The sequence below is a fragment of the Podarcis gaigeae genome (assembly GCF_964106915.1).
Source record: "Podarcis gaigeae genome assembly, chromosome: 4".
Taxonomy (NCBI): Eukaryota; Metazoa; Chordata; class Lepidosauria; order Squamata; family Lacertidae; genus Podarcis; species Podarcis gaigeae.
In genome coordinates this window covers 33,122,816-33,135,760 of record NC_139677.1, presented here as the reverse complement: position 1 = coordinate 33,135,760, position 12,945 = coordinate 33,122,816, and the positions used below count along the sequence as shown (strand labels likewise).

At 43.2% G+C, this 12,945-nt stretch overlaps 1 protein-coding gene and 1 long non-coding RNA gene across 11 annotated transcripts in view; one reads left to right on the top strand and one right to left on the bottom strand.

The window, feature by feature from the left end:
- Positions 1-1,704, bottom strand: part of LOC310843132 — a 32,527-nt gene extending 30,823 nt beyond the window's left edge. The window contains exon 1 of the long non-coding RNA XR_014563515.1: positions 1,622-1,704. This is a non-coding gene — a long non-coding RNA (uncharacterized lncRNA). The remainder of the gene's footprint in view (positions 1-1,621) is intronic.
- The window catches only part of NPAS2 (neuronal PAS domain protein 2), a 94,250-nt gene that overhangs the window by 38,998 nt on the left and 42,307 nt on the right, over positions 1-12,945 (top strand). For 5 of the 10 annotated variants that reach the window (XM_083735504.1, XM_083735507.1, XM_083735502.1 and 2 more), the window contains exon 1: positions 1,892-2,799. The exons of 4 other annotated variants lie outside the window; for them this stretch is intronic. In XM_083735504.1, the coding sequence (XP_083591630.1) occupies positions 2,489-2,799 (311 nt within the window). In that variant the 5' untranslated portion in view covers positions 1,892-2,488. Of the gene's footprint in view, positions 1-1,891; positions 2,800-2,946; positions 3,096-12,945 lie in introns of those variants that run through there. One more of the 10 variants, XM_083735510.1, reaches the window with a different exon arrangement.

The following is a 12,945-nucleotide window of genomic DNA, read 5'->3' as shown; positions in this document are numbered from 1 at the left end:
GCTTCTGGACTCTCGTTCCTGCTCCCACCCCGCCATCCTGCCCCTGGTCCTGACACCCTCAGCTGGGTGTAGACCAGACCATGACATTTCGTTGACTGCCTGTATGTTTGTCAAGCATCTAATAAAAATAAGAACAATCAGAACTGAACTGGGTTTGTGGCTACAGGTGATATGGGTAAACATCAGTCTGCCAACTAATTATAGTTCACACTAATCCATGGGCTTGGGCTTGCAGATAACACCTCCAGCTGAATAGATGCTACACCTGGTGGAACTCTTATCTCATATACTAGGACGTCCTATTATAGTTCTATTGTGGTGAAATATAGGGCAGAATTATATTAATTTTTATTTAGGCTTCAGATTTTCATCTCTTAACTTAATTTGAAGACACAGGGTGGAATTGTGTTGAGCTATGTTGATTGTTCCGTCAAGGCAAGCTTCTCAGATGGAACTTTCCTCGCCTCCGTCTATGCGCTGTTCTGGGGCTTCTCCCAACCGCTGCTCTGAACCAATCTGTGGGGTGCAAGCGGAGAGAAAGGGGAAAGCTCCATTGCACAAATGGAACTTCCTGTGCAGGGTTGCCACTGACAAGACTTGTGAGTTGAATCTCAACTAACTTTTACTCAGTCTACCCCTATAGAAACTAATGGCTCTATGACTAGCTTAGGTCCATTGAAGACAACCCATATAACTATCTATGTGAGGGAGGTTACATCATGTCTCATTCAAGCTCCCTTAATAGCTAAATATCTTACTGTCCAATATTGGAAGGCCTGACGCCAGCACTTATCAAAACTTGGTCAACGGACCTTCAGGACCTGGAAGTCAAAGATCAAATCCTGCAATACTGAATGTGTGTGATGCCAGCACTGAATCCAATGGGTCATGCTGAGAATAGACTCATTGGACTTAGGTCCATTGATGGTTTGAGCATGACTAAGACTTGATGCAATCTACAATGAACAAATCTTTTCCCATAAGGAAAAAGAAGCACACATATTGCTTGTGTGCTTAGGGGGGATATTTGCCATCTAAAATTAGATAAATATAGTGCAGCTTGAGGTTTTGGTCACTTACGTTAGAGAATTGATGCACAGGGACTTATTAAAATATAAGTCAATCAAAACTTAGACACCACAAATTTGAAATATGAGTTTGGGAATCCTTTGATTATTATTTTTTTAATGCATGAACATTCAAAATCTAAAACAGAAGCTTCCACACAGGCATACTTGACATCCAAGTATGTTTCATTTAACCTGCATTAGCCGGTTCAGGTGTGTCCAGGGTTGTACTAGCCATTCATAGGCTTTCCTGAAAAAAAGCTTATACAGTCTTTCAGCAAGTGTTCACTTCAGATATCTAAACACATTTAAGCAATCTCCTGAAACAGATGTTATGGCATCAGGTGGCAATGGCTGGTTGCCGAACACTCAAACAGCAGAAGTGAGAAAGCAGCACACGGCCAGGATTAAGAATGCCTTATGCAATGGCCAGTATACTTATCTGATCCTCAACATTCGCGTCGTGCAGTCAGTCTATTTGACTATATAGAGAGACGGAGATATATGCTACACACACGCGCAAGTTCTAGTTTGTTATAGAAACGACAACCTACCTTCCCTCCGATCTCACACTAAGGGTCAAATTCTTTTTTCCTTTTAGGTCCTCCCATGTCTCCTCCTCTTCCTCCCAGACTCGGGTGGGGGTGGGGGCAGGTCACGTATAATGTTTGCTAAAATATGTAGGTCAGTGGAACATTTCCTGCACTTGTGCAAAAACAAGAGGAGAGACCGCTTTTTCTCCCCCCCCAGCTGTCTCTCTCTCTCTCTTTCCCTACCCCCCCTCCAAAAATCTAAGCCCACCCACTTTTCCCGAAAGTGGGGGAGGAAGGCTGGGTGCGAGGACGGGAGGCGGCGATCCGAGAGTCCCATTCCACCTCCCTGACCCATTTCGCAGCTTGGCTCGGAGCTGCTGCTGCTCACCGGCGACTCCCGCTCTCCTTTTGCTAAAGAGCCTGGTTTATTTCTCTCTCTCTCCAACAGCAGCAGCAGCAGCAGCAGCAGCAGCAGCAGGGACCTCCCCTGCTCCCCGCCCTACTAAATCGGGAAGCGCACGCTTCCTACTCTCACTGGAGACGCCGGCGAGGGAGCTCGAGCAAGGCTCCCCCGATGGTCTGAGGGGCGCTCGGCTGAGAGCGGGCGCGGATGAGGCGCTGCTGGGGAGGATGCCCCGCTCTTGGCCCCGGGGCACCAACTTCCCGCCCAGGGAGCCCTTGCTGGAGCCGGCGCGCTCGCAACTTCATGCCCCGAGAGAAGCCCGCGCTAGCAGCAGCTACCCAGGCGCCCTCAGTCTGCGTCTCCCTCCTCTGGAGGCTCCCGGCCGCTTTCGCGCCTTTGCCGAGCCGCTTTTCCCGCCAGTCTCCAGGCTGGGCCGGCGCTGAGGGGGAAGCGGGAGCCCGGCATGCGGAGTCTCCCCTCACACCATGAGATACAGCCGGCGGAGGTGCCACAACAGCAGAGACACCGCCGCTAGCAGCAGCAGCAGCAGCAGCAGCCCCGGTCGAGAAGCGGAGCCGCAGCCGTCTTCTCCCGCCGCTTTGGCGTGCGCCACGGAGACTTGGTCCGGAGACCTCTGGCACGAGTGGAAGAGCAGCGGCGGCGACGGCCCCGGGGAAAGTGGCCGCCGTAGCAAGCTCTGCAGCGGCGCACAGGTCGCCACCGCGGACAGCAGCAGCAGCAGCATCTGGCGCGTGCTGGCGGCGCGCGCCCACCTCTCCCAGTACAGGCACTTCAGGTAAGCCCAAGCAGGTGGCGCCTGACACAGTGACACAGATAAACAGCAAGAGCAGCGGGTCACTCCGGCCGCCTCTTCGCGCGGCAAGCGTTGGGGGGCGCCCTCGCTTTCTTTGAGGGGGGGGGGCGCGCGTGCACAGGTGGCGGCAGCTCAAGTTAGGTGCAAGGGCGAGGGAGGAGCTGGCCTGGCAACGTGGCTCCTCCGCCGCGCGCCGAAATCGAGGGTCGTGCATGAGACAGACACATACACAGAGAACAGCACCTTAAAGCTGATAAAGATGCTTCGCCAAGTCAATGGTACAGGCAAATTGATGATGATAATTCTTGAGGGGTGCTGAGTCAGGGTAATTTTCACCAGAGGCTGTGAATTTGGTTGTGTTTTTTTCCTGGCAGCTGCAGTTCAGATGTAATTCCCACGTTGGCCAGAACACACTTTGTATTAAATACAACTCTTTTTTAAAATATATATAAAGAAATCATATGAATAGTATTCAAATGGGTACACTGCGCTAGATGATCCTCATGGTCCCTCCCAACTCTACAGATCTATGTTCCACAAACAACGCAGTGAGGCTGAGAGGTGATTTTAAAATGCAGTTGTGAAAACGGCCTGAGGCTGTGAGGGTTAATTTTGTGCGTCATGGTCTTTTAAAAATAACACCTCAGTGTAAGTTTTTAAGAAAGATCATCATAATACATACATACAGTGGTACCTCGGGTTACATACACTTCCGGTTACAAACGCTTCAGGTTACAGACTCCGCTTACCCAAAAATAGTACCTTGGGTTAAGAACTTTGCTTTAGGATGAGAACAGAAATCATGTGCTGGCAGTGCAGCGGCAGCAAGAGGCCCCATTAGTGAAAGCACACCTCTAGTTAAGAACAGTTTCAGTTTAAGAACGGACCTCCAGAACGAATTAAGTATGTAACCAGAGGTACCACTATGTATATATCTTTTTGTGTTTCCCATAAATTATCTCGGCAGTCCTAACAACAGTACTGGAAGGTAGGCCAATATTGGTGTATCATGTTGTCAGTGGAAGCCTGAGACATGACCACTCAGTGAGTCTGTGGCAGAGATTACAGTTGAGGGAAAGACTTATTGGTTCCTAATTCTTAGCTCTCATCGTACATTGACTCCTTGGAAGCTAAATAGTGTTTGGATTGCAGGTGGCGCTGTGGTCTAAACCACTGAACCTCTTGGGCTTGCTGATCAGAAGGTTGGCGGTTCAAATCAGGGTGAGCCCCCATTTCTCTGTCCCAGCTCCTGCCAACCTAGCAGTTCGAAAGCACACCAGTGCGAGTAGATAAATAGATACTGCTGCGTTGGGAAGGTAAACGGCATTTCTGTGCACTCTGGTTTCCGTCATGGTGTCCTGTTGCACCAGCAGCGGTTTAGTCATGCTGGCCACATGACCCGGAAAGCTGTCTGCGGACAAATGCCGGCTCCCTTGGCCTGAAAGCGACATGAGCGCCCAAACCTATAGTTGCCTTTGACTGGACTTAACTGTCCAGGGGTCCTTTACCTTTGCCTTAGTGCTTGGATCTATGACTGGCTCTGGAAATGGTGTGTTCTAAATAAAGGCTGTCTGTTTCATTTTGGCCTAGGCCTGTGTAATTGTTCTGAAAGAATATATGTTAACATTGTTTCAGGGGGTTAATATTAAGGAATAAGGATTAATCCTTTCCAAAAGCAAATGGATCTCTGTTACTAAGAGACAATCCTGCATCGCAGCAGTGGATTTGGCCAAATTATGTTATTGTCCCATTGTGTTTCTTTGTATGATGACCAGCTCAGGCATTTTCAGATATGTGTGGTAAAACCATCTCCAACCATACCTTATAGAGGACACCCAAAACATTCAGCTGTTGGGGGTGGGGCTTGAAATGTGAGTAGTATTGACTTTGCATTACATTTACCAATGACAGTTTATTTGATATTCTAGAAATGCATTTTGGGTGTTGTAGATTCTGAGAATTCTTTATTTCCAAAACAACATTTCTGAAAGGACAGTGCACATGCAATCTCTTGTTACTTGCCTATACTATGACAGTATGCAACTTTGCATTTTGTTGCATTTGCCTCTAACAGGGAAGGCTTTTTTTTTTAAGTACACCTGTCAATAAAATGATTCAGTTAAAAAAACAAAAAACAAAAACAAAACCATCTTCATGTATTTTCAGCTTATGGTTCTTATAGCTTCTGGGCTACTTTGGGTATGCTTGAATAGCCAACAGGTGAAGCACTTATGTTCTCCTCACTTCAGAAGCTTTTATATAAATTGCTGTCATCAAGCAGAAACTGAGGGTTAGAGACAGAGGCTGTAGTCACAGAGAGGTTAAATACTGAGGCAGGGCAAGGCTGGGTGGGTGTGAGGCAAGGATTGTAAAAATGTCTTACAATATACTTTACAATACTGTAAAGTATGTTATAAGATATTTGTATAAGATAATGCTTAATAAGTTTTCCTTTAAAATTCATGATTTCATGTTGATATTTATTATATTGTTACATTGTAGGTAAGTCCACAGATATTACTAGTTTTTATTACAGGGTTAGATTGTCTTGTCTATACGTATCTACATCCTTAGCGGCCCAAGAAAAACAAACAAATGTTTCTAAAGGTTCCCATATGGAGGTGGGAAATAGCTGCAGACCATGAATAATTGAAAATAAATCCTGTCTATGTTTGGGATCACTGTGCCAAAGTTAAAGAAGCATTACAGTATTTCAATGGTCTGGAGTTTTCTGTATGTTTTGTTGAAAAGGGGGAAAATATAACAGTTTTTTGTAGGTCTCATTTGTGTAATGTGCCTTTGAAAGGTGCACATATTTAGGTTTTAAAATAAGTTCAGTTTGACAGAGCAATTGCAAAAGTCCTCTGTAACAGCTAGGTCTGAAAATATGCAGGATGCTTATTATTTACACTGTGAATAGCCTCCAAATCCTTTTTTTTGTGAGCTTTAAAGAAAATCATCTCCTCCTTCATATAATGTGTGTGGAAGACAAAATGTAGCATGAACAGTTCTGTCTGCAATGCTTAAATCAATTCAGACTCTGAAATTATTATTTTTAAACATTTTGTAACAAGAGGAGTTAGACTCTAGATGTGTATTTTGCTGCATGAAGAGGGAAATAATTTAAATGACTTTTAAAAAGATAGTTAGAAATGTCTTCTATGCTCTAGCTCATTGTAAATAGAACAGGTAGGAAAAAATTCTGCCTTTAGCACATATTCTGTGTAATATAATAGTTGTTTGTACTCTCACATTTATTAAGGGCAGAGTTTACAGAGAGATCTTTGGTTCTTTGAAGTTCTGTGCCACGCAGGATAGAATAATTATGCTTTAAAATGTATTTTTTATATTCTTGGGCTCTATACACATGTAGGCTTCAAAATGTTCAGGGGTCATTTTTACATAGTGTGCTTTTGTAAATAGCAGTTTGCAGTTGTCTATACCTTCACGCAGTAAGAGGCAACTACTATCTATGCAAAGGGTATCTCTATTTCTCTCTCGACAATTAGTGTTCCCACAGGTGTTCCCCACAAAAAAAAACACAAAACATTTTTCACCGTCTTTAGAAAAAGAGAGTATGGAAGCCTATGTGCTGAGTGATATACTGATGTACTTATGTATTGGTATATAGAAGTGACAAAGTTACTACTGTACTGCTTCCCATTTTTAGCTATTTCATTCATAAACAAGTTAAGTAAGGCAAAGGAGATTGCCATAGTGCTGCAAAATCCGTTGTTGTTTAGTCATTTAGTCATGTCCGACTCTTCATGACCCCATGGACCAGAGCCCGCCAGGCACTCCTGTCTTTCACTGCTTCCCGCAGTTTGGTCAAACTCATGCTGGTAGCTTCGAGAACACTGTCCAACCATCTTGTCCTCTGTCGTCCCCTTCTCCTTGTGCCCTCCATCTTTCCCAACATCAGGGTCTTTTCCAGGGAGTCTTCTCTTCTTATGAGGTGGCCAAAGTATTGGAGCCTCAGCTTCAGGATCTGTCCTTCCAGTGAGCACTCAGGGCTGATTTCCTTCAGAATGGATAGGTTTGATGTTCTTGCAGTCCATGGGACTCTCAAGAGTCTCCTCCAGCACCATAATTCAAACAACATCCATAGGCCTGCCCCAATAAGAGGTGATTGGAGAAAGCGCTCTCTGTGTACGCACAGATTGGGCTTGGGGTCACCTGGCTCAGCTAAAACCAGTTCACCCAAGACCAGGGTGTTCTGGGGGTCTGGTGGGATGGGACAGTGAGACACTTGCCACTACTCTAGATTGTGTTCAGCTCAGTCACATCATCACTATTTTAAAGGATTGTCTCCCTCCCTGCCAGGCTCAGGCCAGCTCAGTTGGCAGTAGCGCTGTTGCTGAACAGAGTTTAGGGATAGGGCTAGATTATACTGGCATAATTTAACCCCAGTGTAACTTGTGCTGGCTTCCTGTAGTTTGGAATGCTCTACCAATCTGTTCCTTTTTTTACATCTAGTAGCACCTTGGTCAGGGTTGGGAAACCTGCGGTCCTGCAGAAGGTGTTGGACTATAGATCCCATCCAGTGATCAAGGATGATGGGATATGTAGTACAACATTCCTGGTCTTGGTGCAGTTTTATTTTGATACATAGTTTTGCATTGTTTGCTATCTCATTTTCCTCCCATAGTTTTTATTTATTTAAAGGAAATCGATCTGAATAGCGTTGTTGTATTTTTTATTGCTTTTCTGTATAAGCTACCTAGAGATTTTTTAATTATTATATAAAGAAGTATAATCTTTTATTAAAAATAAATAATAAATATTGTTTGCTTTTGCTCTTTGCTTGCAGTACACAATTTGACCATTAGGGTCTAAATTCAGCAGAAGTTATGGGCAGAAACAAACTTGGTGAGAGTGCCTTAGAAGAACACGATTGCTTGTCTAATGTTACGATTTTGGAAGAGCTAAGAGTTTCAAGTTGAGAATAACGAGCTAACCTTGAGATTCCTTGCTGCATCACAGAATGACCTGGTTTGCACGCTTGTGTTTCGATTACATGACATGCCAGATTCCAGCTTAATTCCTGGAATAAGTGGGGCAGGAATGGAATAAGAGCTTTCCAAGTAGCATGCACCAGTATGATGCATGTTCACTTTAAACCACAGATTGCTTTTTAAGTATGGCTTAATGTGGCATGTGAACAAAGCCGGTGAGATTTCCTGGCGTTTCCCTATTTGCTACAAACATTATTTTACTTAAAACTACGTTGAAGTTAGTTGAAATTTCCTGCTAAAGAGCTGGGAATATTTGGAATTACTTAATTACTCAGCCAAGAGAGTTTTGTTTAGTGAGCAGAAACCTGAACAAAAAGGCTAGTTAACATTTTGTGAAGTAAGTGCAGCAGCTGCATCATATGTCGGTTCATTGTTGTCATGGTAATACATTCAGTGGCATAGGAAGGAGGGTGCGGTGGTTTTGGACCACCCCTGGTGTCATTACTGGGGTGGTGGTGGTGGTGGTGATAAAATGGCAAAAATATGTGTTGGGGTTTTTTAATAAAAACTGGGCTCGCAACACTTTTTAAAAAAAAAACACGCCCCCCCCTTCCTACACCACTGGTGAGGCGGGGGGCACTATGCACCACACCGCAGGGCCTGCAGCGTGCCTGAGCCACGCGTCTCTCCTGAGGGGGATGCGGTGGGTGGACTGCCTGCAAGCTCTGTGATGCTTTTTCGAGCCCACTGCCTCAGCTGCCCTACAGTTGAGGGGGGGCTGCAGAGAGGCTCCACACAGCGCGCCCTGCCTTGGCTCACCCCGCCCCCGTGGGCAGCTTGCCTTGCCCCTGGTGGTAGGATGGGTGCGCCTCCCAGACACCCGAGCGACTAGCTACGCCGCTGAATACCTCGGGTTACATACGCTTCAGGTTACAGACCTGAAATAGTATCTCGGGTTAAGAACTTTGCTTCAGGATGAGAACAGAAATTGTGCTCTGGCAGCGCGGCAGCAGCAGGAGGCCCCATTAGCTAAAGTGGTGCTTCAGGTTAAGAACAGTTTCAGGTTAAGAACAGATCTCCAGGACGAATTAAGTACTTAACCCGAGGTACCACTGTGCATTGGTCAAAAATCTGAAGGGGGCAAGAATCTCCCTGTATCCCTGTTCTTTGTAAAAGGAAAAGTTTTACCTTGGATCTAAAACGGAAGAACAGATATGTCCTTAGTTGGTTTTGTGTCTGCATAGAAACACACTTGAGCTGTTCATTTTTAAGCTGCTTTAAGTATTATATAAATAAATATGCAAATGAAGGGCCAGTCTCTGTGTAATGCTGAGTCATGTTTCTTTCATGATGCATTACAAAAAGCATCTGCACAGGCTGCTTGGAAGGATCTGTATTTCGTTGTGAGTAGGTGGGGATTTTTTTAATAGGGCTGAGCTAAAAAGTGAACTTTTTTTTGGCTCAGAAGAAGGGGTTGGGCTTTTTTGGGAGGCTGCAAGATTTTACAAAAGGCCATCCCTCTGCTCACCTTTTTGTTTGTGATCTTAGCAATGGAATTGACCTTGCTGCACACTGCTGCTTGACTAGTCTTCCATATCCATTTCCATTTAGAAATAAATATATTATAGATCACATTCCCATTTATGTATATACAATTATATGATGAGTAATTTAAATTAAGAAAAAATAGACATATTTTCATAATTGGAAATATATAGATAGTATGTCTCACAGCAAATGTAATTGCTCTGTAGAAAACACAATCTGAAAAAGAGGCAATGCACGTACTTTGGAAACTAATAAAAATTTTATTTTTAAAAAACAAAACAAAACCATGTGCTAGTTTAAAACTAAAAGACATCCCAGTTACAATCTTTTACCTACTTACTTGGGAGTATGCCCCATTGAGCTCAGTGGGACTTAGTTATGAGTAGACATGTACTGTAAAAGTTAAAGTACAATGACAAATGTGTGTCCCTATACAGGATATTATTTAGCTTGTCCTTATAATATTTATTAGAGTGCAAACTGTGAAAAGAAACACCCTATTCTTACTGTTCACCCTAGAGAGCATTTATTTGAACCGCTCAGTGATAGCTGTGGATTTTGCTGTATTATAATAAATAAATTGGCAGAAAACCTGGGCAATTTTTCTTTGCTGGATAAATTTTATTACTTTTTCAAGGCAATCGTAACCTGAGGTGATGGTTCCATGGTCGATCTGTTAGCAAATCTTAATCCCTGTTTTCTGCTGGAGCGTTTTCCCCTTCCATGGCTTCCCCTGGCTGGGAATCAACTTCACCAGCTCTAGGGCTGGTATAATTCAGGGTCATTGGAGGAACATGTCTGGGCAATGAGGTGGCAGATCCATAGCCTTCCTCTGACACGCCTCCAGCACGCTGAATCCCAGTGGGTGGGTGACCAGTCTGCACATGCTTTTAACACAAGATATGATTGTTCAGAATCCCCCGTCATGTGTTTTGCAAGCCATTTTTAAAATTCGTTTGTACCTGTCTTTCTGTCAAGAAAAATGCTGCCAACAAAAATTTACTCTCTGATGCTTTGAGATTTGAGCTGCAATCTGAAAAACCCCAGTTGGGTAGCAGTGGGACTACCATGGCCTCATCCAGAGTCCTGCTGCTCATGCTGGCTAGAGCAGAAGGCAGGAAGCAGGGAAATTGCTGTGCCAGCCTGGAGTTAGTGTGCTAATTGGGCCCGATCTTGTTGCATGAGAGCAGTGGGGCTGGCCTGGCATCCAGTGGATTCTAGGCTGGCTCAGCCCCTCCTGACCCCAGAATGCCCTGTTTGAAAGCTTACCAGGGACCCTCGCCAGCAGCATTTTATACGTAGGTAGTATGGGGGGTGGGAATATTAGGTCAGAATACATAGTCTTTCTGAAGGCTGCCAGATATGGATACCATATTCATTCTCACCACCTGTTGTGAGACACATGGTTCTTTTCTGTAAACTCAATTCCTCAAGTAGATTAAGTATTTGGATATAAACATTTCCCGTGTATTTTTCTCTACCTGGGATAATAACTTCAGAGCAAACCAGTCTGTAATTCTGACAGTAATTCTGAGGATAATAGGGAAGCATCCCAAAGGAGAAGAACACACCACAGGAATTCCCGATGTGATTTTTAAGGAACCTTAATTACTGTCTGTTGTTATCTTGACAGATGATCTCTTCTTAGTAATAAAAAATACTTCTGGGTTGTAGGGAAAACCACTTCTTCCATTGAACCTGATGTTTTGAATAGCTATATAAAGCCAATTTTGTGGTAGACATAATAACCTTTTCCTGCACAGTGATGACAACAACCCATCTCTGAGAAAACAAATGCTTCCTTATGCTGCTGTATGCAACCCAGTCAGATGGGTATGGTACAAATAAATAATAATAATTAGTAGTAAGTGAGATAAGTTTGAGAGAATACAGTAGGGAAACGTTGCAGGTCTGATAGAACGGCTCTTACAAATTCATTTTCTGCTGCTGTTTACAGACGAATAAGGAATAAATATACTATACTTAAGAGTCTCATCATCCCATTTGATCCTGGCAGATAATGTGGTTCCACTAAAGCAGGTCACTGCACATTCTCACTCACAGTTACTTTGGGACAATGCAAACTTACTGTTGCATGAAAAAGTGCATTGCTGAATATGGCATCTAGAAGATGATATATGTCATTGTGGCAACTTTTATTATGCCTACTTTAGTACACAGCTTTATTTGTTTATTTTAAAGGCACTTACGTGGAACAGTAAGGCGTTGCCTTGATGGCCTTAGTTCACACATTTCAGCAGTTTGTGAGAGAATATCTAGGGCAGGACTTTTGTGTTATTTTTCTAGGTGTAGAAACCTATCACCTAGGTTGAACCTATCACCCTGAATGAGCCAGTACTGCTGTTATTCATGTGCCCCCCTCTTCTTATCTGCCTTTTGCATAAGAGTTTTGCGAAGAATTAGGGTGATATCCAGTTCAGTCGCACTCAGAGCAGACCAACTGAAATTAATGGACTTCAGCCAGTTATGCCCGTTGCTTTCAATGGGTCTACTCCTGAGTATGCTTTTTGTCTTGTGTCTTTTACACTTTAAGCCTGTGGACATGAACTGTCTTGCTTTTAATCTGTGAACAGCATTTAGTAAATGTTAGTGCTGGATAAAATCCTAATGTCTAATCATTTAGATTAGAATTAGGCATAGAGGAATCTGCGAATTTCAGTTTCTCTCTCGAACTTCTCATTTGTCTAATCTTGAGTTTGGTTCCTACATCATTTTGCACTTGAAAAAAGTCCTCATGAAAATTAGTCAGCAGTTTCATATTCTTCTTCCCGTAATGTACAAGTTTTTGTTTGAAATTCTGCTTAAGATACACATTTTGGCATGCATTTTCCCCCAACCTGAACTTTTGTATATTATTTTCATTAATACATGCATTGGTTTTCTTGTTCTATATGCATCCTGGTTGGAAAACCATATCGCAACATTTGTAGAAGTGTGACTTTTGAGACAGCTACATTTTGGTTTTTGTATTCTTACAAGCATTGAAACAATTTTCTTCCCATTCCTACTTGAAATCAGTACAGTGATTTAAAATATTTACAAGTTTAAGAAGGGTGTGATGTGAGACATAGTTGCCAAATATTTGTTTCATAATAAACTGAGGGTGTGTGTGTGTGTGTGTTTAAATGTGCAACCTCAGGATTACTCTTTTGTCTTCAACCTTTGTGGGACTACATGATAACATGACTCACCTTCTTTGGCCTTCCACACAGCCACAAAACTTACACGCCTCAGTTTTTATTTCATTTCTCATTTGGTCACATAAACACCATCAGCAATATGTTGCAATTCCAAACAAGCCATTGGTATGCTTGGTTGCAGAGGGATGATATTTCTGTAGACAAAGCTCAGTAGACAAATTACTTAATGAATGATGGGAGAACTGGAACAGCTACTAAACCACCTGTACACACACTTGCTAGGAGAAGAGAAATCTTTCTCATTCCAGTAGCAAAAAACATGGAATGATATGCACATTCCATGACATTACTGGTAGTAGTCTACAAAGACAGGTCATTTCCTTTCTGCAGTGTTTGTTTATAGACTCATAATGACTATCCCAGTTATCTATCAAATGAAATGCATGTCACAACATATCTTGCGT